Raw genomic sequence first — 27647 nt, forward strand, 5'->3', positions numbered from 1 at the left:
TTGTGAAGCTTTAATGCAATAAAGCATGTGCCCTGCACATGGTAAGAACTTGGTATATGTGAACTGTTAAGAAGCCGCCTCTTACTTTATATATTTTTGCTCCTTCTTTGTATGGAAACTTGTAGTATCAATCAATCAAGGCAGTGTAAACCTTGAGGAGTTGAGGAGTGTGTCTGTAAATAGAGCTAGATACCTCAAGGAGGTTCGGGTAAACTTCTCCCCTCATTGCCTTCTTTTGCCCCTATGCAACTGCAACCCTGAGAACCTCATAGTAACTAAAATCCATGGAGCACACTAAGGCTACAAAATGCTGTCACATTCTTGATCTTGATCAATTATCAGTTGAACCTTGAGGGGGAGACAGGAAGGGTGCTATTATTTATTACTTCTATTATTTATTTAAAGACATGGGCTAAGGCTCAGGAGATTAACTGCCCCACCCAAGGACACCCACACAAGGTCCCAAACCAGGTTGTTTGACTCTTAAATCTGCACTTTGCCATCACTCACTCCATGCTTATCAGTCAAGACTTTGTTGGTTGAAAGTCTAATAAACCCAACTAAAAGATGCATCAACCAGAAGAAAACTGATTCACTCCTGTTCTCGAAAGTCTGAGGTAGGCTTGCTTCAGCCCCAACTTGCAATGTGGCCTTAGATGATGTCACCAGGGCCCAGCTTTCTCTGCCATTTCCTGAGGTGAGGAAGGTGACTGTCAACAGCTCCAGCTTCCCAACCTTCCAGGTTCAAATCTCTTGGAGACAGAGAAGTAGTTATGGCTGAAGAATTCTTGCACTCAAATGACATTGCTATTCATTGAAGAATACCTAGCAGCAAACACCTGCCTTAGCCCCAGCTGGTCCCCAAAAGTTCCACTGTGTCTCCTTGCCTGACAGGTCACTTGACCAATGACAGTGATTGTGTCAAATCACTGTGACTGAATGGTCACAAAGACTCTTTGGCTTAAACCCAGATCCAGTCCACTCGTGGAACTAAGGGTAGAGTCAGATGTTTCCTATATTGTACCTGTAAAATCCATTACTTGGACAATTATGCAGTTCTGAGTTGGTGTCAACTAGGTTATGGGATGTCCTGTGTCTGCAGTTCAGACTCAGTGACACTAATCTGCTTGCATTTTAGGCCTCTAATTACCTCAGTCCAGAAGAGCTCCTGAGAATTGAGGTGGAAGAAAGTCAGAGAAAACTGCAAGTGGTCTCAGACACCTTGAGCTTCTTCAAGCAGGAGTTTCAGGACAGAAGGGAGAATCTCCATACTTACTTCAAAGAGAATGAGGAAGTCAAGGAGTGGGATTTTCAGTCTTCTTTGGTGTTTGTGCGTTTGGATGGTTTCCTGGGCCGACTGTATGTGGTGGCAGTGAGTACATCCATTCACCTCAGCCCCCAGCCCCATAGAGGAGTAAGTCCAGGGACCTCAATGTATACTAAGGGAACACAACTTGATGGCCAGCCCTTCATTGGTTGGAAGAACCCATAAGGAGGGTTTGAGAAATAGCTGTCACTTGGATTGATCATTATGTAGTAGTGATTCTATCAGAAGTTTACAAAATTCTGATCACAGACCCACTTAGGAAGAAGACCCCAAGGAATCCATCAGCTAATCCAATTGGTTTTCAGATTGTCCATCATCTTTAAACTTTGCTTCAAATAAACTTGAACTGGTACATCAAGTGTGCGAAATGAAAGTGAGCAGATCTGGGTGTAATGGGCCAAGCCCACAAACCAGCTGCTTTGAGCTCTTCCCCCCACCCTGCACCCTCCAGTGGGGTCTAAAAATCCCCAAAGTAGTGAATCCCTATGCAAGTGAGAAACATACTTTGTATGCACATTTGTCTTTCCCCTGATTATGGAGGCTGAGGCAGGAGCATCATGAGTTCAAAGCCAGCCTCAGCAACATAGCAAAGCCCTGTCTCTAGATAAATACAAAAAAGGGCTGGGGCTGGGGTTCAGTGGTTAAATGCCCCTGGGTTCAATCCCTGGTACCCACCCTCCCTGTCCAAAAATGTGACTTTTAATTCATATACTAGGGTTTTCTTTAATTGTTTCAATCTTCAGAATTTAGTATGGTGAACATCTTACAACTTTAGATCTGCCAATTGGACTTTGGTAGGAGGATGATGGGAATAAAAAATGAAATACATACTTTTATCCTGGTTTGATAAATTCAAGGCCAAATTCAAGATAAGGGCAATAGCCAAGAGAAGGAATTAGAATTGTGTTCCCAACTATGATTAGCAGAGGTTTGGAGTAAAGAAGATGTGTTGGGAAGGAGTTGTGGATGAGCAAAATAAGACCATGGGATGATAAGGATAAGAGAATATTATAGAGTCTGATCATTTTATTTCTAAAAATACAGATCCAGCATAACCAATCTGCAGGCACTGAGCTGGGTACTGGGATACAAAGATGACTGACCCCTCCACTCTTTATTACCCTCATCTCTCGCATCAGTTCCTTTGCTATTGTTTAGCTAAGGTGATGGACACTGGACTCCAGCCTGCCCCTGGCCTCCACTGATCACGGAGAAGGAATAATTGCCTCGGTCCGGCCCTGAGAATGGCCCTGGGATAGTGAGAGAGCAAGGTTCAGAATGACTGCTTGTGCAGAGTCCTCAGGCCCTGTGCACACATGCTAATGATGTGACTTTGCATATAGACAGCTATTCTAACATTAGGGCACCTAATCTACTGGGTATATTCAGTAAACATAAGCAGAGACGCCACCAGCCTCCCCGGAATCATTACCCTCACAATAGCTCACTCTCAGGCTGCTTTTTTTTTTTTTTTTTTGAATCAAGGGCACACATGCATAAAAAAGCAGTTGCCCCAGTTTAATTAAAGGAGGAATTGAATGCCACTATGCTCTCTTGTCTCTCTGAAGTTTACTTTTTTGCTCGTGGGCACAGCGCCACCATTTCCTCTATTTTTCGTCTCCCACACATTGGCAGAGACTCATCCCCCTTGCCCTTTGCAGGCCTCCTCCTCCCTCCCCCCTCCCCTCTCAGTCCCTCAGCTCAGTGCAGCAGGACAGGGGACGATCGATTGTCTCCTGGCATATTTCATGTAGCCCTTTAGTTAACATTCTGTGTATCACTGTGATCGATGCCTGTTTGAAATGGGATTAATCTGCTTCTCTCCAGCAAGAATTAGCATGAATTTAGTCATCCTCGTCTTCTGTTCTAATACAATGTATGACCACAGAGATGAAGGTAACTGCAAGTAATAAATACATGGAGCCAAATGAAGAAATGACATCAATGTCGTTAGAGCCCTGCTCTGTGCGTGCTCAAACCAAGAGGTTTTATTGTGAAAGGCTGGTTTTTCATCTCCATGATTCACCCACTTTTTTCCTCTGATTTGTGATGCTTTTAACTTTTTTTTTTTTCCACAAGAGAATTTTTGATGTGCAGGTCCACTCTTCCCTTCTGGGTGCTCAGTAAATGAAGGTGGATGGGGCCAGAAGGTGCTGCTTGGAAGGAAGGGTGTTATATTGCTGAACAGTTTCCAACAGGTCTGTGGTATGTGGACTAATTGCATTCTCAGGATGCCAATCTCTTCCTCATTCCTGTCTTGATAACTAATCACCTAGACAGCTCACTCTCCTGGAGGTTAGGAAGAATAGGAAAATGAAGAAGTAGTATATTTCAAGAGCCTCTCTCCTTCCACAGTCTGTATCCTTGCAATCATCATAAGAATTAGTTCTCAATGCCCTTACTTTAACAAACTAGCACAATCCGATATGTAAGTTAACTCTTCCGGTATCACATGGCTCAGAGTGATTTATCTACAGTATGTACCCCAGCTAGGGCATGTGGTCTTTTCACCAAAACTTTTATATCTTCCAGGGAGTTACAAAGGTCTATTTCCCTTTCTTTCTTCCCTTCCTTCCCTCCCATTTGGAAGGTCTCAAACTTGCTTCATAGTTTCACTCTATCCTTATACATTCTGCTCTTTGTGCACCCTATTTTTATGATTTCCAGGTCTTTTTACCTAAATAGATCATTCAGGTAAAATTATGATTCCCATTCCACGAAACAGCCTTCTTCGATTTTATGACTTACGAAGGAGACCCCAGAAGTATTTAAAATTTTGCCATTTGAATCAACAGTCAAAAAAAAAATCGAAGAAAAAGAGACATTTCGGTTGCCTCTGGGTTTCTTCCATGATCTAGCTTTTCACAGAAGCTCCGGCAGGCACCCGCATGCGTGCGCACTCACACACACACACACACACACACACACACACACACGGTTCATTTTTGTGCCATAATATTGTAGATTCTGCAGATCCCCTGTTTATGTTTCTGCCTGCAGCCTGTTCCCTGCAAACAATGCAGTAAGCAGCTTGGAGAGAACTCTCACTTCTTTCATTATAAAATTGCTCTAAAGCTGTGTTTCACTTGGAGACTAAATGATTTCCTGCTGAGGCTCTATGCAAAGTGATTAGCAGGGAGATAGGTAATAAGCTGACCTAATACACACCACATTTCCTTTTGCTCTTTCCTCCATCTCCAACCACTCCTCAGCCTCCTTTCATTCCCAGCCTAATTGGACCGGCTTCCCTTTTAGCCCAGCTTGTACACGTGGTCGCAGATGAGACCATTAGCCGCATAAGGTCGGTGGCAGTCGAGATGTAAAGAAAACAGTCTTTTTTTTCCAAATGACCTTTTGAGATTTTCATCTGTGAATGTCTGCTTTGTGCTCTCCCTTAATGAATTCTGAAGACATTTCTTTTAAGACGGGCGGCGTGACCTCTCCTTCAGGAATAGGATTGCTGTTGGTGGAGCTTGCCATTATACCTGATTTCGATTCTTCACTTCATGGGCCAGAGCCAGAATTGAACCCTCCCAGTCACCCTCCACTTGCCACCACCGTTAAATATTGTGCTGTTTTTCATAGGAATAGGACCCAATCAGTCCAGTGAGCCACCTGGAATCCCAGAGCTCTTAAGGATGTCTATTTTGAAAGGAGCGACAAAATGACCCCTTTATAAATCTGTTATGCATCTATCTAATATCTACCAACCTCTCCTACTGACATCAGGATGATCATAATTAAGTATAATGGCTACCATTTATTGAAGTCCCATAAAAGGCACTTTCCATGTAACTTGGAAACCCCATGGCAGGTTAAATATTATTGTCCCCACTTACAAGAAAAGAAAGCGAGCTGTAGAAAAGCCAAGTGTCTCCCTTGAAGCCACATCGCTAGTAAATGGCAGAAACAGGGTGGTGCAAACTCAAGATTTATCTACAATGCCACTTGTTCTCTCCCAAGGACGATGTTTTCATCCTGAGTATAGTGGAATGAATTTCATGCATTCACTACCATCATGAATAAAAGTGGATATGTTAAAATATTATTTAAACCTCTTATTGGCTTAAATTTGCCCTTTACACATTTTTTTTTTTTGAGAACTTTTAAATAACCAGTGGGGAAAAAAGTTTACATCTAAGTCATTGAAGAATCAAAGGGTTAGCCAGGATCAGTATGAAAAATCTATGTCTACACTGGTGAGGCAATTTCCCACCTGCCTCAGAATATTTTCTACAATACCACTACTGTCAAATTCTGCTAGAGCCCATCCATTGATGGGAGCTTGCTCCTTCTCTCAGCAACCCATTCTAAGGCTGGGCATGTTCAGGCACTAGATGGTTCCTTTTGATTAAATGAAGCCACGGGAAATTGTCATCTTTTTTTCCGTAGGTTAAAACCATCACATATCAGAAATCTCATGGGCTCAACCCTCATGGTGAGACCAGATCTGCTTCTTTGTCTCCTTTGCTCCTCGGCTTTCATTCATCGGTTGAAAGTGGGTCCACAGAAGTTTCTTTGAACTAGTCAAGGGCCCTTTTGACATCCAAAGGCCTGGCCTTGTGCTTCTCTCCTCCGATCTCACTTTCCTTGTTTTCACCAACCATTCTTCAGAGGTCCTGGTTCCTTGGTGCTTTGTCACCCTTTCAGCAGTCTTCTGGATGGGTGCTGCTCTGTCAGAGCACCATGGGGAGGCACCCGTTCATTCAGCAAATGTTTGTTCAGCATCCAGGACTCTTCCAGGCACTGATGATATGGAGACCCTTTTGGGACATTTACAACCTACTCAGAAACATGGATAGAAAATAAGCAGATTGTATAATACAACATTAAGCAATCATATTAAAACGCCACAGTGGGATAAGATTTTTTGGCCCCCGGATCCCAGGCTTTATCTACAGTGCCACTTGTTCTCTCCCAAGGGATGATGTTTTCATCCTGAGTATAGTAGAATGAATTTCATATATTTACTACCATCATGAGTAAAAAAAAATATAAAATCAGAGAAGGGGACGGAGAATTCTGGGAATGGTAGAAAGGGGGAGAATAAGAAAAGCCCTAAGACCTTTAATTGAGCCCTAAATAAATGGGTCATCCCCCCCCCCCATGCTTGTTAAGTTAGGAAAACATTGTTTTCAGCAATTAGACTTTCTCTAAAGGTAGAATATTAACCATCTCTCTAATATCTACGATTTACCTGTTATATGAGAGATGAAACACCTTTCACTGACCATCCAAGACCATGTTTCAAGTGTTCATCATAGTATGACAAAATTCTCATCTTGTTTTCTGATGTAACCAAACATATCAAAATGGATCTATCTTTTAAGAGGGTCAGATAGTATTTCCTAAAAACTGAAACTGACAAATTTATGCAATTGTGAAGAATGAGTACGATTTTCTCCTGTAAAACCAATGACAACTAAGCCCTTTTTGAGAGATTTGATGACTGTCGATGTCAATTTCATTCAAATAAAATTCACTTCAGTTTTCTTCCCACTACATAAAGTTGAACATGTATTTTTATTATTTCTATCGTACAAAATTATGGGAAACAGTGTCATAATTTAGTACACATATACAGTATGTAATGATCTAGTCAGGATAGTTAATGCTTCCTTCTCTTTAAACATTTTAAATAATTTTTGACTTACTCATGATAATTATACACATCTATGGGGAACAGTGTAATATTGCAATACATTATACAATATGTACTAAACAAATCAGGTAATGAATGTTTCCGTCTTCTTACCATTGCTTTCTGTGTGGAGCCTTTGAGTTCTTCTCTTCTGCTTACTCATAACCTACGATAGATAATTTTGAATTATAGTCACCACAACTGTGCTGTAGAATACTAGAACTTACCATTTATATCTACTTCTGTGTGGGTACCTTTAATCTGACTCCCACTTCCCCCTCCCCACATCCTTCCCAGCCTCTAGTAATCCTATTGTACATTATGACCAACTTTTTTTGGATATCCACGTGTGGGAGAGAACTTGGCATTCCTGTCTCTCTGCATCTGACTCATATCACTTAACATAATGTCCTCCAGTTCTATTTTTTTCTGCAAATTATAAGATATCGTTTTTTAAAAAATTTTATACCACATTTTCTTTATTCATCCATTGATGGACATCTCCGCTGGTTCCATATTTCAGCTATTGTGAACGGCATAATGCAGCAACAAACATGGGCATGCAGGTGTCTTTTTGATATGCTGATATCATTTCCTTTGGGTAGATACCCAGAAGTGGGATAGCTGCATAATGTGATAGATTTTTTTTTCATTTGTATGAGAAACGTCCATACTGTTCTATATAGCAGCTCTGCTAATTTATATTCAACGGTGCATGAGTGTTTTCTTTCTCCACATACCCACCAGCATTTATTTTTGTGTGTGTCTTTTGGATAACAGCCATTCTAACGGGGGTGAGATGATATCTCATTGTGGTTTTGACTCACAGTCCCCTGATACCTGGTAAAATTGAGTATTATTTTTTTCATAAATGCATCGGCCACTTGAATTTCTTCTTTTGAGAAGAAATACCCTGTATCCAATTTATTATTTCATCATTTGAGGTTTTGTTATATACATTATATAAGAAATATACATATTGTATATTCTGGATATGAATGCTTTGTCAAATGAACAAGTTTGCAAACATTTTCTCCCCTTATATCTGTCTATTGATTGTATCCTTTGCCATGTAGAAACTTCTTACTTTGATATAATCCATTTTCCATTTTTTGCTTTTGTTTTCTGTGGTTTGAGAGTCTTGTTCAAAAAAAAAAAAATGTAGCCCATACCAATGTGTTGAAGTGCTTCCCCATGTTTCCTTCTAATATTTTAAAATAGCAACTACTCCATCCTCTACCAAGGTTAGCAAGAGCCCCAGTTCTAATGTACATCTTCTCTTCCTTGGCCCGTGTCCTCCTCCCTTCTCTCTGACCTTCCATACACTACCACTCCCTCAGCCCTTTCTAGCTGCTTGATGCTGACCATCCCCAACATAGCTGAGCAAAAATGTGGACTACTTGATGGCTGCCTAAGGCTTCATGGGTAATCCCCTGGGAAAAGTAGGGGGGGGGGCGGAAATCAGCCACTTCTCCTCACTTCCAGTGACTCTGTCACTGCTGTTGGACTTGGTGTCCCAGAGAGAGAAAGGAACTAAGCAGGCTTGCATCAGCCTGATTGTCAATCGTACCATAGCTACTGGCTGTGGGGATTTCCCACACTGCTACCAGGACCTTCGGTGTGGTCCAGCATCGGTGTCTTAGCATACTCTGTTCCTGCCCTTCCAACCTCCTCAAGGTAGAGGACCCCCTCCCATGGATCCACGCAAAATATTTACCCAAACGACACAAAGGTAACCTTAACCTTCCTCCTTCCTGTTCATAGATGGGAAGTCCTGCCAGCACATGTATCTTGGTTTGGAGGTTTTGTGATTTTAGACAGGTACTCATGAGGGATAAATTCAACCTATGCTTTTAGACATGCTCAGGAGGCTTTTGTACCAGCAGAGTAACTTTTTATGGACTTGGGAGGGACCTCTCCCTGAGGCTTCTGGGTTGTGTCACCCATCTGTCATTTCATTCTGAGCACAGCTGAGGATGCTGCCATTTCAGCAATAGTGACAGTAACACATACGGTGTGCCACCCATGGCCTAAATCCTAGAGCTGCATTAACTGGTTTAGCTCTCACAACCATGCCCTAATTATTACTGTTATCCTGTAAAAGACAAAGAAACCCAAAACAGAAAGGACGAGTGAGTGACTTTTGTTCCCTATGGTGCCATGGCACAGTGTGCTGCAGATGCTGGGCAAAGATGCTCTTCAAGAGATTTTTTTTTTGCTTGGCAGAGGACATTGTGTAAGAAGGCTGATGTTACCCCATGTATGTGTCCTTTGAACCATTTGGAGGGTCTGCTTTCCCGTCCATATCCCCTTAAACAACTGTCTAGAAGGAGATAACAGCCATTCAAAATCGACTTTTTAAATAAAAATAAAAATTGGTGGTAAATCCATCAATCATGAAGTGGTTGTGTTTATAATTCCTTCTAGAACACAAAGAGAAAAGTTGAAGCATGCATTCCATTATTTATCTTGGTGTCTTCGAATCTTATCTATCTCCACTTTCTTTTTGGATTGTTAATGAGTTTAACTAGGAGTTATTTTTTACCAACCCTATCTAATAATAAGGTTACAAAACTAATCAGGCATCGCACTTTCCTAAGCAACCACCACCCACCCCCATATCATTTCCAGCTCTCCCCATCCATGGTTGTGATGATGATGATAATGATGATGACTTTAACTCATTTGTGAATTGTTCCCATAGGATCTTCTGAAGACAGCCTTGGATTTCCACAAACTGGGAAAGCTTGAGTTTAGTGGCATCAGAGGGAATTCCTTAGGTCAGCAGGTCCAGCAAATGTATGAGGAATTTCAAGAGATGTACAAGGTCTTCTCAGAGTGCTCCTATGACTTCTTGGACCCCTCGAACATGGTAGGGCTCAGAGGGACTAACCTACAAGCTTTGTCCCTGTCTCAGATGCCTTTAGCCTATAAGGTCCTGGCATTTACTTGCATTTTTTCCTATGCATTTTATTTGCCTCTGTGTTCTAGTGGTTTTATCAGTTACTGCTTGTACCTGGAGAAATTATTATTATTCCTGTATTATTAAAGAGATCCTAATTATTGTTTGTGCTAGGAGAAAGATCAGAAAGTGCCTTTCTCCACCATTAACTGCTCCAGACTAAGCTAGCTGGGTGTGGAAATGACAATGGAAGCTGTGGTCACCAGGTGGCTTCAAACATTTTAAACTAAATAAAATAAGCCAATACTGCATGATTTCACTTATCTGTGGAATCTAAAACAGTCAAACTCAGAATTAGAGAACAGAGGTCACTACTGGCTATAGGAAGAAAGTACTATCAAAGGGTACTAAGTTTCAGTTATGAGAGATGAATGATTTCTAAACATCTAATGTACAAAGTGATGATAGTTAACAATCATTTACTATGTACCTAAAATTTTTTAAGAGAGTAGATCTCAAGGGTACTTACCCTCCACCCCACATACATACACACACAGAAGAAAATGGTAAATCTGTGACTACATGAGGTGATCGATATTCTATAGCTTGGTTTTGTTTATTTTAAGGTGTGTAACATACCAAAGCATCAAGTTCTATACTTTACATGTACAATTTTTAATTTGCCTATTATACCTCAAGAAAAGTGGGGGGGAGGTTTTAAGCTTGAAGCAGAAACTGCAAAGTGAATATTATCCAAAGTACATGTACGAAGACACAAATTGGTACCAACATACTTTATTTACAACCAGAGATATGAAAAATTGTGCTGTATATGTGTAATAAGAATTGTAATGCATTCCACTGTCATTTATTTTTTAAAAAATCAATAAAAATTTTTTTAAAAAAGTTCAGACATACCTGGACAGAAGTTTACCAGTGACTTGTGGAGGAATAAGTGAGGATATCCCTTGAGGATAAAGAAAAGCCAGGGATGTGTTTCCCAGGAGTGAGACCAAGAGCTGGTATCCCACCTGTAGCTCTGAAAAATGAAGACCTATGGGTTCTAAAGCCCAAGAGCAAAACAGAAAAGGAGCCAGTATGGAAGTAGGGAATGGAATTTCTTAAAAAGAAAGACAAAGTCAATGGATAAGAAATTTCAAGAGAATGGGAGGGAAAAGGAGAGAGAAATTAGGATAGTAATCTACTCTGAGTAACTTCAGACAAGAGATATTGGTTGTCCCGACCCAAGAGATGCCACTTTTTTTTTTTTTAGAAATTCCATTATTCTAAAAGAGAGAGAGAGAGAGAGAGAGAGAGAGAGAATATGAATGAATGAGGGAATTCAAAGCAGGGTAAATATCATGTGTTTGCAACTATAAAATAAAATTTTAAAACTCCCAGAAACAGGTAAAAAAGATTGTAAGGAAACATATCATCATGTAAACATGGTTGGGTTTAGGAAATAGAACTATACTATATTTTCCTACTTTTTAAAATATGCATTACTATTTTTAAACCATTACAAGCAGTCATTGCACAAATTAGAGTTTTGAACCAACAAAATTTTTCCTGAAAGTTGCTGTACTCTAAGAAGAGGGTTGCCAGACACAACAAAGTAATTGGATTATACTTACATTTTTTTAAAAAATTCATTGTTGATTTGAAATTCAAATTCAACTGGGTGCTGAGTGTTTTTATTTGCTAAATTTAGCAACCTCCACAACCAATGGCTAGTTGCTGTCTCAATTAATTAGGTTCTACTTAGAGGAAATAGTATATATTCATTTAGTTAGCTTACTTTTTTTTTTTCTAATGGCTAAATTAACTTGGTTACACACAAAAAAATGGGGTTTTGACTTGGGGAAGAAAAGACAGTAGGCAGTAATGTTGGAATAGCCCCCATTGCTGGGATGTTGCTGTTGTGATGTATTGTGAGGTTGTATGAGCTGATGTTGTGGGTGAGAGAAGGGGCTCCAGGATGTGGAAGAGATGGGCACAGAAAGAGGGATAAAGGTCCCGACCTCACATTTGATTCACTTTGCCATTTTGCCCAGCGTGTGTAGGTAAAATGCTTCAATAACAGGGTAACTCTCTACATGGACCATCCTTTACCAGAGGATGATAAGGATAGTATCCCAAGTCATAGCACAATGAATTCTAGGGAATAAAAATAAAATAAACCTTTGGCATGGCTGATTCAAGCACAAAGGTTAATAGTGACGCCCATAGTGGGACTGGTGTTCAGAAAATGGTGTTTTTCTTACATATACTTTTCTCTCCTCAGGAATTTGAAAATGACATCTCTGAATTTAACCAGAGAGTAGAAGATCTTGACCGAAGATTGGGGACCATCTTTATTCAAGCTTTCGATGACACACCTGGCTTGGAGCATGCCTTTAAGGTTTGTACAAGTAGGACAGAAGCCATCCCCGGGCTCCATACTCCCCTGGCCTTTACCAGAGGATGGTAAGGATAGTATCCCAACTATTTACTCCTAAAAATCTTCTTCTCTGTCTGGTAGATAGGGATGTAAATGTCCTATGGCAAGGGAGTGTGCAGAGTCAGATTGATTACTTATGCTTCTCTGAAAACATGGCATTAGAAAACACTTTTAAAAAGAGTTTCTTCTGCAATGCCCTCTTCAGTGCCACACTTTATCACCTTATAACCAGTAAAAGTGAGAAGGTCTACTGTGGTCACCATCTGAAACCACGGCTCTGTAATACCATGGCTGTTTAGCCATGCTACCAGATTGATGCAAACTAGAGCAACCCACTTACCTGTGATCCTATGATGGATCTCAGGACCAGCATCAGTCACCAGAATAAGACCTGTGCTCTCACTCTATCTAGTCCAGATCGGGTGGTCCAGAGTATGTGGAGTTGTGAGACTGGAAGATGTGATAACACAGGAGAGATCTAACGTAAACTCTGAAGAGGCTTTTAGAGTCAGGAGGAAGTTACAGAGAGGCAATAGAGGACAGAGACATCCTTCAAAACTTTAAGGTGGAATGGACTTCTTTGAAAAGTAGTTTACTTTCTGGTCACTGAAAATGTCCAAATAGAGACCAAATGATCAGTGGGACAATTGTAAGAGAGTTTAAACCTTGGCTGGATGAATCTGTGCTATTATTTTGGAATATTAAGTAACCCAAATAGTCCAGGTCTTACTAGCCTCTGTGTGTGTGTGTGTGTGTGTGTGTGTGAGTGTATGTGTGTCTGTGTAAACTTTAATAATCACTTTATCTTTCATAACTCACTGAATAAAATTTCCAGGAGTCCCTCTTCAAGCACTTGAACTAATTTTGAAACCATAACTCCATTCATGCACTGAGAATGCCCATTCCACTCATGAATTCCTCTAAACAAGAGCTTTCAAGAAGTCTTCAATAGAGCCCTTCCATGTATTCTCAAGTGGCTCTATGAAATCATTGTGCGTCTCTACTCTATGTTTATAATATCCCTGGGGAACTTCATTTGTCCAGGAAGGTGTTTGAAGAAGTCTTTCCACTGCTTGTTAGATGGTTCCCACCATGAAAATACGTACACGTAGGCCAAAACATATCTCTCTGGGTTCTACAAATTCTAATCCTTGAAATTTTATTGAAGAGTCTGGATAGAAGAAAAGGGAGCTCTTTCCAATATTGTTCCTAAAGCAGCACTGTTTATATGGAGTCTCAAATGACTCTCATCAAAGCAGATTCTTTATCTTCTGGCCATGACTCTCCTCAGCTGCCCATTAAAAGTGAGGCCAATCAAGGTGGTTCCCAAGGCCCTTTCACATGCTTTGATCTCCCTTGTTGGCCAACTCACCAACAAGAAGTCAAAACCCTTCTCTCCTCCTCCAGCCAAAGCAAAAGTTCCAATGGATATAACTTCATGAAAATAAGTGTTTTTTCAGGGTTCTGGGAATAGGGGCTGACCAGAGAGATCCTCTGACTTCTGTTAACCCTGTTACTGCCGTACAATCATCCAACCACTGATGTACCTTAGAGGTTATGGCCAGCCAAGGTACATTCAGGCTAAAGACCAGGAGTCAAACAGTGTAGGCTGGCCCCAGGGCTTCCTCAGCTGACAGGTCTACACATTACCAACAGGAGATTTGAGCCACAGGGCTCAGTGGAGACCCACTCTCTTATACCTCCTTCAAGAAGCAACTACTTTCTACCAGGTATCTAGGTGATTTTTGTTGAGGAAAAGCTGTTTTTAATCTTTCAATGGAAAGCTTTGATACCTTTATCAACTCCTCAGAGTACACTGGAATCATTAAAGGGCCTTTGAGTTGTCTGACCTGAGACATTTCTGACCCAGGATTGCGCCCCACCCCAATCTGACCCAGGACTGCACCCCCCATCTATATGGGCTCTTCTCTGCATGTCATGATCATTCCCTATGACATGTCCTAGAGACCCAAAACCATCTCCAATTCTGAGCCCATGCCAATCACCTCCTGGAGCTCACTCTCTCTCTCCTGCTCTGGACTCCGAAAGGCAGTAAAGAAAAAAAGTGATGAGAATGTCCCAATGTGAAATAAGGTGTCAACAGAACGAGCATGAGGTCTCAGACAAATGGGGGTCTACCCAGCTTCCAGGATAGATATGTGGATAAAACCTTGACACTGTGTCTCTTGTACTCATTAACTTAAAAGCAAGGGTTGGCAAACATTTTTCTGCACAGAGTCAGAGAATAAATATTTTAAACTGTGGACACATATATTCTCAGTCACACATACTTTAGTTGTTTTTAGAAAAACAAAATGTTTTTTTTGAAATGTACCACATTCTGAGATCAAAGGCCAGGTTTTATCACCCACTGCCTGTCCCTGGTCAACTTCTGACTAGAAGCACCCATAGAGATGGGAGACTATACTGGAAGGCAAGTTTAGAAGCAGTGTATTGGTATGTCCTAAGTATACCTGATGTCCTTCATAGCCTGGCCTCAGAGCAGCCTTACAATCAAAGAAATGCAAGCCAGGAACAAGAGGTAATTAAATGCATTTTACTTCTTGATTCTACTGCTTCAGGAAGCACCAGAGGGTTAAGGCTGTTTTAATACATCTTCAAATTATCCTTAACTATTACCTCCTTTCTCAGTGCAACTCTTCTCTGCAATGTTTTTCCGGCTCTCACTCTCACTTTTCAGCTCTACAAATTCTCCCCAAACCCAACCTGCTTAGCTCATTTCTTTTCTTTTCCACGATCACCTCTCTTCTGTTTTAGGTTATTATTTAACCTTTTTAAAACTTCGACCTTTAAATCAATTTAACCTTCCTAGCATCCTTAGTTTTCCTTTTGTTCCGATTTTTATGAGAGAAAAGAGTCTGGTACGTAGCCCAGGAGACAGGAGTCCGTCTATTTTAGAAGCAAAGGAAAAGGAGAAACAGTAGGAATAATCTCATACTAATAATTACTGCTCCGATTCTGCAACAATTGTGCACCCCTCTTGCATTAATAGACATAGGAAGGAAAAACCAAGAAGCAGGATTTATGGAAGCTTGGAAATGTTTAATGTGTGACCTTTTCTTCTTCAGCTGCTAGACATAGCAGGAAACCTCCTGGACAGACCACTGGTAGCACGGGATGTATCAGATAAATACCTCGTCCTCATCGGAATGTTCAGTGAAGAGCTGGATGCGGTGAGGACCATCTACAGTCAGCACATCCAGGAAGAGGCAGAACTTGGTATGTTTGTTACCAAGGGGTTTTGATAGGGAAATTGAGTTACAGGAAAGGTTCAATGCATCGCCCTCATATTTGTTAAATGTCTATATATGGGTCTATGACACTGTCCAAGAAGGGCAAGCATGACCCTTTTGCTTGAAATTCCAGACCATCTTGAGTGATTGCAGGGTTCAGTGCACTGTAGGTTTCCTGTATCTAGGGCTGAGACTGGCAGGCTGAGCTAGAGCAGTGAAACCTTGAACGTCATAGTGACCTTGGCATCACATGCGAGTGGACCCCTGATCACTGTTGCCACACTGATTAATCTTCAGCATACCACCCTTCAGAATAGATTATACATGCCAGAGAAAAGTTTCTTATCCCTTCCACTGCCATGGCAACCATGCTTCTGGTGGGAGGAACCCGCAGGAGCCTGACAAATGGCAGCTCGTTACCTTGCAGAGGTGCGATGTCTCCATTCTTATTACAGTTCAATGCCCTATTGTATTTGTTTGAAAGTCAAACCAGTGAGTTTGTTTCAGCTTTACAGACATTTCTTGAGTCGTTGCAAGGTTTCTTTGCAGGCACTCTGTGTAACGGCAAGTCTGGTTTAAGGGATAAAATAATAACTATTTTGTGGTTATTTTATTCTTAGTTATTTTATGATCAAGAATAATCAACTATTTAATTAAATAATGAATAGTGAAAGGCATTTGTTCATAGGGTCTGAATAGTGTTCCACCTGATTGTTAAGGACAAAACAAGGTGAATTGTGGCTGAGAGATTCCCAGGTAAATCTATGGGAGAGGAGTATGGAGCTGAACCCTAAAATTTGGGGGGATTGAGAGCAAGGGCGAAGAGGCAAAGGGCTTCAAAGAAAAGACACGAGACAATGTGGAAGATGATCAGCCAGTACTGCCTATAACCAAACAAAATATGCAGAGAGAGAGCAGTTCAGTCATGGAGTTTGCAGTCCAAATGTAAAATGCTCTGAGTCCCACATTAAGGAATCTGAAAGACCTTATTATGTGGGCAATGGGAATTTGTTTAAGGTTTATAAGTAGCTAAAAACCAGGACCATTTTGATTATGAAACAGGTTTCAGAGTGAAGTCACTAAGAATGGCCTTCACTGAAGAAATCATTCTCAGACAGTTGGTTGGTCCAGCTTCATGTAGGACAACTCTCCTCACTTCTTATAGTCAAGAACAGAGTATGAGAACTCAAACTCTTCAGGAGCCATATGGGTTTTCTGTTTCTGTGTGGGAAATATGCACAACTGTTATTAGCTTTAAACAACACCCATCCTTCAGCCCACAGTTCCTGAAGGACAGAAGTCCAGTATGGTGTATCTGGGATCTCGGCTCTACGTCATGAGACCGACATCGAGGAGTTGGCCAGGCTTAGTTATCATCTGGAGGTTCTCAGAGGGATAAATCCACATCCAAGTTTATTCCTGTTGGTAGAATCCAGTTGCTTGTGACTGTAGGGCTGAGGTCTCCAATTCCTTGTTGGCTACCAACAGAAGCTTCTCCCCCAAACTGGAAGCCATCCACATTTTTCACTAGATAGCTACTTTCATCTTCAAGCCAACCATGGCACACTGAACTCTCCCACGCTGCCAATCTCTGACATCCTCTTCCACCTCTTGCCAGAGCTCTGTTTTACCAATTTGCTTGATAAGGTGAGGTCCACCCAAGATCCTCTTCCTTCTGCTCCATAATGTAATATGGACATGGAATGGCATCTTATCATGGCCACAGTTTCTATCCACACTTAAAGAGGAGAGGATTATGCAAGGATGAGGGTCACTGGGGTCATCTTAGAATTTTTCTGATCATGAAGACTCACAGGAAGTGAAAATAATGACCCTGGGCTGAGTGTGAGACATTAGGGAGTGATAAAGGAAGTGTCCACTCTTAGGATCCCATTGCTAGTTAGAATTGGCATTGGATTGTTGCCAATCTTCTCATTTTACCAGGGAAGTTGAAACTGTGTTCGTTTATTTTTTTTAAAAAATAAAATCTCACATTTGGTAAATCTTAACAAGTAGTTATAGGTAAATGTACAAAACACATGAACTAAAGTAAGAGTGTCTAGGCTGCACTGACCCTGCTCAGATGCTTTATGATTCACATGACTTGTGTCATTCTTAACCTTGTTGAATTCTCATGGAAACTTTCCAAGTTCATTAAACAGGGAAGATATTATTCTCATTTTATAGATGAGAAAACTGAGGCCCAGAGAGAGTTGTCTGTTCAAAGCAGTATCTCTCCACCCTGTTGGTAGAGAGATTATCTCTACCAAATTCTAGAGGTAGAATTATCTTCAGAGCTTCTAAAAAAATTACCTATGACCAAGCACCCAGACCAATTAAATCAGAATGGCTCGGCAGGGAACCCATGTCCTCTGATGCTCTTATATTTTTTCCAGGGTTGCTTTTATTTCCTCTTTAACAGAACCTGGTGAGCTTGCAGGAACTCCTCAGTGTGAGCCTAGGTGACCTTAGTGTGGAGGTAGATGCAGCAATATCGAAGTAACTGGCAGGAAGTATCCGCAGGGTGGAGGGAACTATAGGGGACTGTAGCCTCACTTCAGTCTGGCTGTGCCATGTCCCCAGGGTTCTCCCCGGTGCACAAGAACATGCCTGCTGTGGCCGGGGGCCTCCGCTGGGCACAGGAGCTGAGGCAACGTATCCAGGGTCCCTTTGGCAACTTCAAACGCATCACGCATCGGTGAGTATCGCATTCCTGAATGTCAGGTTTGTTCCTGCTGTGGTGCATTTTTTGAGTGTAGAAATGCAGCTCACTTGCCTAAGGCATGAAAACCATCTTTATTTCTTTCCATTTCCAACAATGGTCTAGGTACCTATAGCCAAATAGTAAAGATACTCATACATTTGAACTGAGTTCCGGGTCCCTTGATATTGAGTGAGGCTTAACCAACCACAGTCTAGCAGGCTTTGCTCTGTGACATTCATTTCTAGAGGAAAATAAAGCAGGGATTTCAAGCTCTGTGGAGGTCTTCCACATCTCTCCCTTTCTGTGACTCAATGACTCTGCAGCTGAGGCTACTGAAGATGAAGCCTGTGCTTTCTAAACTGTAGTGTGAGTACCTTGTTGAATAGAACACCCTGGGGCACACCTGTTACCTGCTGAATATGAGCCTGGTCTGGACTGTGAATCTGTTTCTTCAGCAAGTTTCTCATGTGCTTCTGATGGTAACCTGGATGCGAAACCATGGGCCTGTTTTGTGGCTGAGTCTAGAAACTGAGATACTTAGAGTCCAATAGGAGGGAGTGAGAGTAGCTAGTTGGGACATCATGCTTAGGATGCTCCCTAGGTACAGGAAGTCTTTCTCTGATCCCTCTTTCTAAAAGACTCGGCTGTGTTGAAAGCACTTGTCTTTGGCAAGCACAACAGAAGCAAAGGAACTAGAACTGGCTGTAGGCATCACAGGCTTTTGGAAGTTAGGATGAACTGTGAGACCCTCAGGTAGTGAGACTAAAGACCTTCTGCAACCTCAAGAGGCATAATAACTAGTGAGGCAGAGGGTATGTATGGGAGAGTGGGATGGGGTCCTCAGGGGGCTGCCACCACTCCATTTGAGTATCACCATCTCGAAAAGCAGCCCCCATATTCTTGAGTGTTGGATAGAAGCTGACTTTTTTTTTTTTTTTTTTTAAATAAAAGTAAAGTTGTTTNTTTTTTTTTTTTTTTTTTTTTTTTTGGTGCCAGGGATTGAATCCAGTGGTGCTTAACCAACTGAGCCACATCCCCAGCATATTTTATTTTTTATTTTTTTAAATTTGGAGACAGGGTCTCACTAAGTGGCTTAGGGCCTCCCTAAATTCCTAAAGCTGGCTGCCTCAGCCTCCCAAGCTGCTGGGATTACAGGCATGCACCACCATGCCCAGCAAAACTGGAAATTGCTAGTGTTGAATATCGAACTTTAAAATGATTAAGGATTCCATTTTTCCCCAAACTCTACACAGATCTAACAAAGCATGCCTGTGGGTGAGGTCTGCCCAGTGTGTGGCCATTTGGAGCATCTGCTCCAGTCTAGGCGAGCTCTTTATTCTGCAGATAAAGAAAACAGACAGAAAGAAATGAGGTGACTCACCTAAGTTCTTAGAGACAGCCAAGGAGATGACTGAAAGATCCGTCTGGGTCTTTAGTGCTTGTAGCCCAGAGCTCTTCCCAGGGGTCTCTGGTTTGGCCAGGAGTAGAGCACAGCTAATCCTTCATGCTTTTCAGACATGTCCCTTAAAGTGGAGGGGAGTGAATGTGGTGGGGAGGGATGTTTGGGCTGCTTCCAGGAATATGGACTGCAAAGTTGTCATTGGTCTGTCTCTGAGAAAGCAGGCATGTGTAGTTACTGACAAAGATGCTCTCAGAAATAGCATCTGTGAGGTAGTAATAGAAAAGAGATTGAGCAGAGGGAGAATCTGAACTGCTGTGTAGTTGCAAATAAGGCTTCAACAGATCCTTCAGGGAGGACCAGTTTCTCAGAATTGTCTGGCTGTTGCACCCCCAACATCAGCTAGTCCTTGGATGTGAGGTTTCCTGGGGAGGGCTTGACCTTGATCAAGGTGTCTATCTTTGGCAGAACTATTCTCCAATAGGAGGCAGTTGTGCATCATCTTCAGCCAACACACCTGGCTATAGGGGTCTGGGGTTGGGGAAATTTAGGGAATGGGAGGCCTGCAGAGATCCTGCAGCTTGTAAAGTGAGAGCAAGGTGTGAGCCGGTCCACCTGCCCTGGAGCACTTCTGCTTCTCCTTGCTGCTCATTCACCACAAAAGGGCATGAAATGACTGGGAGCCCAGTGCTCCTTCAGTGGGTGTGAGGGATCATATGAAGAAACACAGTAATAGTTTAAAGAGCAAATGAATTTTAAAGAATCATTACAATAAGCTGCCTCACTTTACTAGCAGCCCAGAAAACAAAAACAAAAAACCTAGACCTCCAAACAGTTACTGTGACAGTTTCTGGAAATTCAGGATACTTCATCCATCTTCCCAGGAGCTGGACTTTCGTTTCATGTTGCAGCAAGTGTCAAAAGCAGAGGGAGCAGTTAAGGGTAACAGGGCGGCAGGTTAGACTCTGCTGACTCCTCTGTGGGCCTCAGCATTTCTGCAGAGGCCTTTGAGTGTGTGTGAGTACACATGTGCACATGCATGTATGTCTATGTGCACACACATATATGTGCATTGTGTGTACATGTATTTGGGTGATGAGAGGTGTGTAAGACCCTCATGAAAATATAATAAGGATTATCAGTGTTTCTGATCATGTGTCCTGGATGGATTTTAGAGAAGGGGAAATATCATTATATATATTATATTATATATATTATACTATATATCATTATACATATTATATATTATTATGTATAATTATATATATTAAATATATATTATATATTATATATTAAATATAAAACAATGTTTCATATATAATATTGTTATATATTATATATAATTATATTGTATATATTATATATAACATTATATATAAAACATTGTTATTTACATATGTTTATATATACACAATGCTAAATTAATCGTTTCTTAAATATGGAAAACTATGGCATCTAGAGTTTTTCTTTAATAGCTCAGTTTCCCTTTTATTCATAATTGTGAGGGACCTCAATTACCTCCTGCATGACTAACTTTGCTAGCTGAGGGGTCTGGAGAGTTCTGGGCAGGAAAGGTCATAACATGCATACCACTTGTGGGACCACCTGTGTTCTAGCAGGTACAGCTGCCCCCTAGTGGCCTGAGGAGGCTGTCGAAGAAGAAGAAGAATGTCAACTTATTTAGGGGCATTTGGGAATCAGCCCCCAAAGCCATACAGTTTCTTCTTTCTGAGATGCAGAGGTGCAGTTTGTTCCTGAGACAATTCCTTCACCGTCTTCTAATTCTGTGTCATTTTTTTCTCCTGGGTGCCCACAGTTGCATGGAATCTGCTGAAGGAAAGAGAATAATACAAAAATATGAAGATATGCTCTCATTGCTGGAAAAGTAAGCAGCAGCTTTGGGGATCACATGGTTCTACAAATTGCATACCCTCCCCCCACACAGGGCCTTTTGCTAGTTCTAAGTTTGTACCGATTCCTTAGAAGCTCTGAAATGTCACTGTGTTTTATGTTATAGCTACAATGTATGTGAGTACAGTATTTCTGGGTTAATGCACAGGGTCTCTGGAGAATGCTGCTGTATTCTATACACAAATACTTTTCCCATGTAGATTTCCTTGGAGTAGAAACTCTGCAGAGCTAGAAAGAGTGGGGTGCCACTCATGGCACTCCCAGGAGAGTCCTGGAATATCACAGCCACTGCTCACTAAGCGGAATGCAATAGTTCATGCTGCACATAGAGGAAATAAACTCCACAACACTTTTAATAACTAATAAGTCTATACTGCAGAGTACAATACACATTTGAATTCATTTTTAAATGAATGTATATAAACATATGTAAATAATAAAAATACTTCCTGCATCCTTCTTATGGAGAAAGCATCAGAATAAAACTTTTATAGAGGTTCCTAGTTGATCTTGCTTTAAAAGCTAAGTCTTTGGGGGGTGCAACGGCTAGAAACAGCCCCTGGTCTCACCTTTCCCCTCTGACTTTTGCTCTTTCTCCTGATTTGGGAGAGTAGGAAGATAGACATTACGATTCTGATCCTGATTTTTCTTAGCACTGTGTTACACAAACAGGGACCCACACTCTACCCCTTTTACCTCCAAAATAGCTTCAAGCATCTCCACTCCCCTTTGTTCCCACCTTCAGCATTTTCACAAGAGACTGAACTTCCCTGGCCTGAACTTTCTAACAGTACTCCCTGCCTCCAGATGAGTGCCCCTTAGTGCCCACACCATTGCCTAATCCCATAATTTCATCACATCGCCCCTCAGCCAGAGACCTTTCAGTAATTCCCATCATCTCCTTAACCTGATATGAAGAGCCCTCCATGATGTGGTCTTTGCCCTCCTCTCACCATATCCAGCCTCAAACATGCAATCTACTCCTTGTCCCCAGGACACAGTCAGGCCCCTCCCCTTCAGCCATGCATTGCCTTTATCAGGAATGTTCTCTCCCCCTTCATTGTGCCACCTCTGATCATCCTCTGATGTGTTCCTTTTCACTCTGCTGTCCTCTGCCTCTGCCATTAGATGCCTGATGCCCCGCACGATTCTCCAGGGTTGTACTTACTACGTTATACTACAGTGATCTGTTTATCTGCATTCTTCACGATTAGTCATATTACCATTGTTTATTCCCCAAGCCCACGCCTAGTAGATGTTTGGTCAACATGTAATGACGGAATGATGAATGTCCATGAGCTGCTCGAAGATTAGTGTGAAACCCAATGTTACCTGGACCTTCTTCCAACATGTACTGAGACTAATCACAACTTCCCATATCCCCCTGAAAAGAGCACGTGGAATCTTTCTATGTGCCTCTGATTGAAGCTGAGTCACCATTTGAAATCACTAGTTTTATGCAGGAACTGACCCAGCGTGGCCTGATCAGTGATTAACAGTTTCTTCAGTTCGTGTTTTGGAGAATGGCCAAAAGCTGGGGAGCTGGGAGGGTGTGTAAGAGGTGGCTGTTGTCTCTGATGATTGCAGATATGAGACAAGACTGTATGAGGACTGGTGTCGTACGGTAGCAGAGAAGTCACAGTACAATCTTTCCAGACCACTTTTGCAACGTGACCCAGAGATGAAGCAGATCACTGTCAACTTTAACCCACAGGTCAGCTGAGAGGCAATAACTTCCTTTTGAGTTCCTGGAGAGTTTCATTTAACTCTACTAATGAAAGGCAAAAAAGGTATAAAAATATGCAAAAGTTGCTCAAAAGAATAGACACCCTGGATTTCTTGGGGGGGGGGCGATGAATCTTAGGGTGTAATAGTTTCTTAAGTCATCAATGTTCATGTTTTTCTCTAGAGCTGATCAACATATTTGCTTTGATTTTACATAAGAAGACACATGGACATGAGTTGCTTATGACATACTTTCTGAGAAATGCATTACTAGGCACATTTGTCATTGTGCATCACAGGGTGTAGTAATACAAGCTAAGACAGCTATGATGTCACTAAGCAATAGAACCTCTGTTGTATATGTGGTCTGAGACATCATCTGAGACATTGCTGACCGCTGACATTTCGTGGCTCATAAATGTATTGTGAAATATCACTGATGGTTTGGTACCAAACATTCAAACCCTACTTGGAATACTTACAGCATGTGAAGGCCACTGACTAAATGCTGAAGGCTTCACCAGTTGTATTTTAAGACTTGGTTTCCACCTCAAAGAACCCACATATAGGTGGGATCCAGAGTCTTAGCATGCAAAAATCTATCTGTATTAGATAGCATATGATAAATTTCTAAAGAGTAACTTTAGGGGGAAAAATGGGATTAGTGGTTCTCAGCTTGGGATAATTTTGTCCACTTGAAATCATTTTGGTTTGTTAGATTTGGAGGGGGTGTCAATGGCATCTTATGAGCTGACTCCAGGGATGCTACTAAACTTCCTATGATGCTCAGGATGGTGCCCCACAACCAAGAGTTACTTGTCCCCAAAGTGTCAATAGTGCTGAATTTGGGCATCTCTGATCTATATGGTTAGGAGGGTAGAAACTAGAAACCAAAGAAAGCTTAATGCTGTAGAAAATAATAACCAGGACGTGCATTACTCATATATATATATAGAGATAGATAGATAGATAGATAGATAGATAGATAGATAGATAGATAGATATAGATATAGATACAGATATAGATGCAGCACTGAGCTGAGCAGGCACCTACTTCTGCCTTGGTGGCACATTCCCTGGTAATGCACTTGATTTAGTCAGCTTTTTCACCACTGTGATCAAAAGAACTGACAAGGACAATTAGAGGAAGACAAGTTTATACTGGTGGCTCACAGTTTCAGAGGTTTCAGTCCACAGATAGCCAGCTCCATTCCTCAGGGCTTGAGGTGAGGCAGAACATCATGGTTCAATAATGTGGCAGAGGAAAGCAGGTCAGGACATGGCCACCAAGAAGCACAGGTTGGTTGGGGGAGTGCTGTCCTCACCAGGACAAAATATGAACCCCAAAGGCACACCCACCTCCTCCAGCCATACCCTACCTGCCTACAGTTACCACCCAGTTAATCCCTATCAGATTAAAGCACTGATTAGGCTAAAGCTTCCATAATCCAATCATTTCGCCTCTAAACTTTCTTGTATTTTCTCACGCATGAGCTTTTGGGAGACCCTCATATCTAAACCATCACGGCACTATAGACAGAGCTGAAAACAGGCTGTACGTATTGCAGGTACTGGGGCCTTTGGATGTGTTTGTAAGCAATAGAAGGGAGAGGATGGAGAAAGGAAAGGAAGGGGGGAGAGGAAACAAATACCTAAACTGCAATAGGAGTTGAGAAGGGACAGCCAGCAGCGTAACAAACTAAAGAACTGTAGTCACCCTTGCCATCCCACTGGGGTAGCCATAGCTTTGCTACTTTCTAAGAATGAGCAGTAATGGACTTACATTATTAGAGATCTGCCCTTCTGGTACAGACTGAGAATTGTCTAGGTTATTTTTTTTAAATTTATGTAAAGTATATTTAAAATTTTATATGCCCAATTATTGGTTATTTAAATTACTTTCCAGTTTCATCAGTCTGTATTTTATTGAATGTAGGATCCACATTTGTTTTTACATATTTATATCCCTAAAGTTGACAAGTGTTTGCAGTTTAATAGTGGTAATTCTTTTTTCTTCAGTTGGACATAAACTAATAGTGAATTTTCTAACCCTTGACTTCTGACATTGGATAAAACTTTGTAGAAATAGTGCTATAATAAGCATCTCTAGTTATTGTCATATACATTCTTAATTATTTCTTTAGGATAAATGCTTAGAAGTAGAACTGCTATGCTATAGGGTATTCATATTTTGTGACTTTTCATGTGTATTATCCACCTGTTTTTCAGAAAGATGGTATCAGTTATTCTCCTGCCAACAAGATAGCTTCCACTTCCTACAATAGTTTCCAGACTGTAGAACTATAAACAAAAACAAATCTCAATTTTTAAAATTTTAATTTATCTGATGACTAATAGTCTTGTATTCATTGGCCACTTGCATTTTTTTTTCAATGAATCGTGTGTCCATTGGCCCAATTTCTGGTGGAAGTCCACAGATAGCCAGCCCCCCTTTTCTTGTGAATTTGTTAGAAAAATTGGGAAATATTTTTTAAATATTAAGAAACTCTAAAAAAAATTCAAATAGTTTTTGCCAGTTTGTCATTTTAGTCTGTGTCGGGTATTTTCTACAAATAAATTTTTGTGTTTCACTTTGTGGTTTTATGTTTGGAATGGTCTCCTCTACCTCAATATCATTGAATCACACTATTTTCTTTTAATTTTTTTATTTCACTTTTTTTAATACTTGTTTTTAATATCCATCTTGAGCTTATTTCAAAGTAAACCAGGAGACTTGAGTTCATTTTTCCTCCAAATGGGTATGATTTGTCTTCATTCTGCCTAAGACTAGCTGGTCAAAAATGGAGAATTCCTCCAGAGCCACAGGAAGAGGAACTAGGAGCTGGGATGTCTTTCTTTCTCTTTTTCTTTCTTTCTTTTCTTTTCTTTTCTTTTTTTTTTTTTTTGTCTTTGTTGGTATCAGGGATTGAACTCAGGGTCATTCGACCACTGAGCCACATCCCCAGCCCTATTTTGTATTTTATTTAGAGACAGGGTCTTTCTGAGTTGCTTAGTGCCTCACTTTTGCTGAGGCTGGCTTTGAACTCCTGATCCTCCTGGCTCAGCCTTCTGTGCCACTGGGATTATAAGTGTGTGCCATGGTACCCGGCTGGAATGTCTTTCTATGAAGCAGAAGTGGGGAGAACTGTGACTTTGTGCTTGCTTTGTCACCTATACCTGTACATCACCAGTCCTTGTAGGTTCAGATAGAAACACACTGATAAATAGACAAGGGCAAAGAGGGTGCTCAGAATCACACTATTTTCTGTCAAGGTCTTTCTGGATTTTCTTTAGACCATGTCTACTTGGCTTTTCATTTCTTTGGTTGCCTATAAACTCAGGGGCTCCACAGAAGTTCAGAGAGGCCTGGATGATTTGTGTTTCTTGACCTTTTAATATATTAAAACACAAAGAAATGCCAGCACAGGGTTACAGACATTGTGAAATATTCCAAATGATGCTATTTAACAATTAAACTTGTATCAAGTGCTTCTCTCAGTCTCATCAGTGTCTCTCAGTGACTGATGATCTCCTCTGGAGAGAGCACCGGAAGTCTACATTTGAGGCTTTTTGCATGCATACGGGTGGCCCGACCAGCTGATCCTCCTCCTTCAGGCCAGCAGCCCTCAGTGGAACTGGCTTGGCCAGCAGCCAAGTGCAGCCAAGGGTCCCCACACTGCCAAAGGCAGAGCTCTCCCCTGCTGTTCCTGGATTCCCTCTTCCTGGTCTTGTTTGTGATTTACATATCTGGGTAAATCTTGCTGCTTTCTGAGTCATCTACCTTCTGCCTAATACTTGATTTTCCTTCTCTGAGACTAGATTTAAGGAACTGACAGAAATTGAGGTTAAAAAAAAAAAAAGGCCCAGAAGGTCTTTGGGTCCCCAGGGATGTTCCAATCCTTGACGGATGTGACAGCTCTCTGACTCTCAGGCAGTCCTGAACTACTGATGTTGATTCTTTCCTCCAGCTGATTTCAGTGCTGAAGGAGATGAGCTATCTTGAGTCCAGAGAGACAAAGCACCTCCCGGAGACAGCAACAGCCATGTTCTCCTCCAGGGAATTCTATCGGCAACTCGTGGCCAATTTGGAGTTGGTGGCAAATCGGTACAACAAGGTTATGACAACTCTGCTAGAGGTGGAATTTCCGTTAGTGGAGAAGGAGCTGCAAACCATTGATCTCCAGCTGAAAGCTGCACAGGAGACTCTAAACTGGAAAACAGAAGGTAAGGGCACCACCTGCAGTCTGAAAGAAGCATTAGGATTCTGGGGTCTAATAACGTCAATAGAACCTCAAATCATTCCCTGGCAATCTGATTTGGTCAGGAAACCCAAGTCTGTCTTCT

The 27647-nt window shown here is 41.4% G+C and overlaps 1 protein-coding gene across 4 annotated transcripts in view; it reads left to right on the forward strand.

The window, feature by feature from the left end:
* Positions 1–27647, forward strand: part of Dnah9 (dynein axonemal heavy chain 9) — a 334407-nt gene that overhangs the window by 20137 nt on the left and 286623 nt on the right. For all 4 annotated transcript variants that reach the window (XR_007345608.1, XM_048798092.1, XM_015504497.2 and 1 more), the window contains exons 6-13: positions 1139–1372; positions 9673–9840; positions 12155–12271; positions 15400–15550; positions 18148–18262; positions 21484–21552; positions 23166–23292; positions 27272–27527. Coding sequence is in view for 3 of the 4 variants with exons in the window: in XM_048798092.1 (XP_048654049.1) it covers positions 1139–1372; positions 9673–9840; positions 12155–12271; positions 15400–15550; positions 18148–18262; positions 21484–21552; positions 23166–23292; positions 27272–27527 (1237 nt within the window). In the remaining variant the exon portion in view is untranslated. The remainder of the gene's footprint in view (positions 1–1138; positions 1373–9672; positions 9841–12154; positions 12272–15399; positions 15551–18147; positions 18263–21483; positions 21553–23165; positions 23293–27271; positions 27528–27647) is intronic.

The sequence above is a fragment of the Marmota marmota genome, unplaced genomic scaffold (assembly GCF_001458135.2).
Source record: "Marmota marmota marmota unplaced genomic scaffold, marMar, whole genome shotgun sequence".
NCBI lineage: Eukaryota > Metazoa > Chordata > Mammalia > Rodentia > Sciuridae > Marmota > Marmota marmota.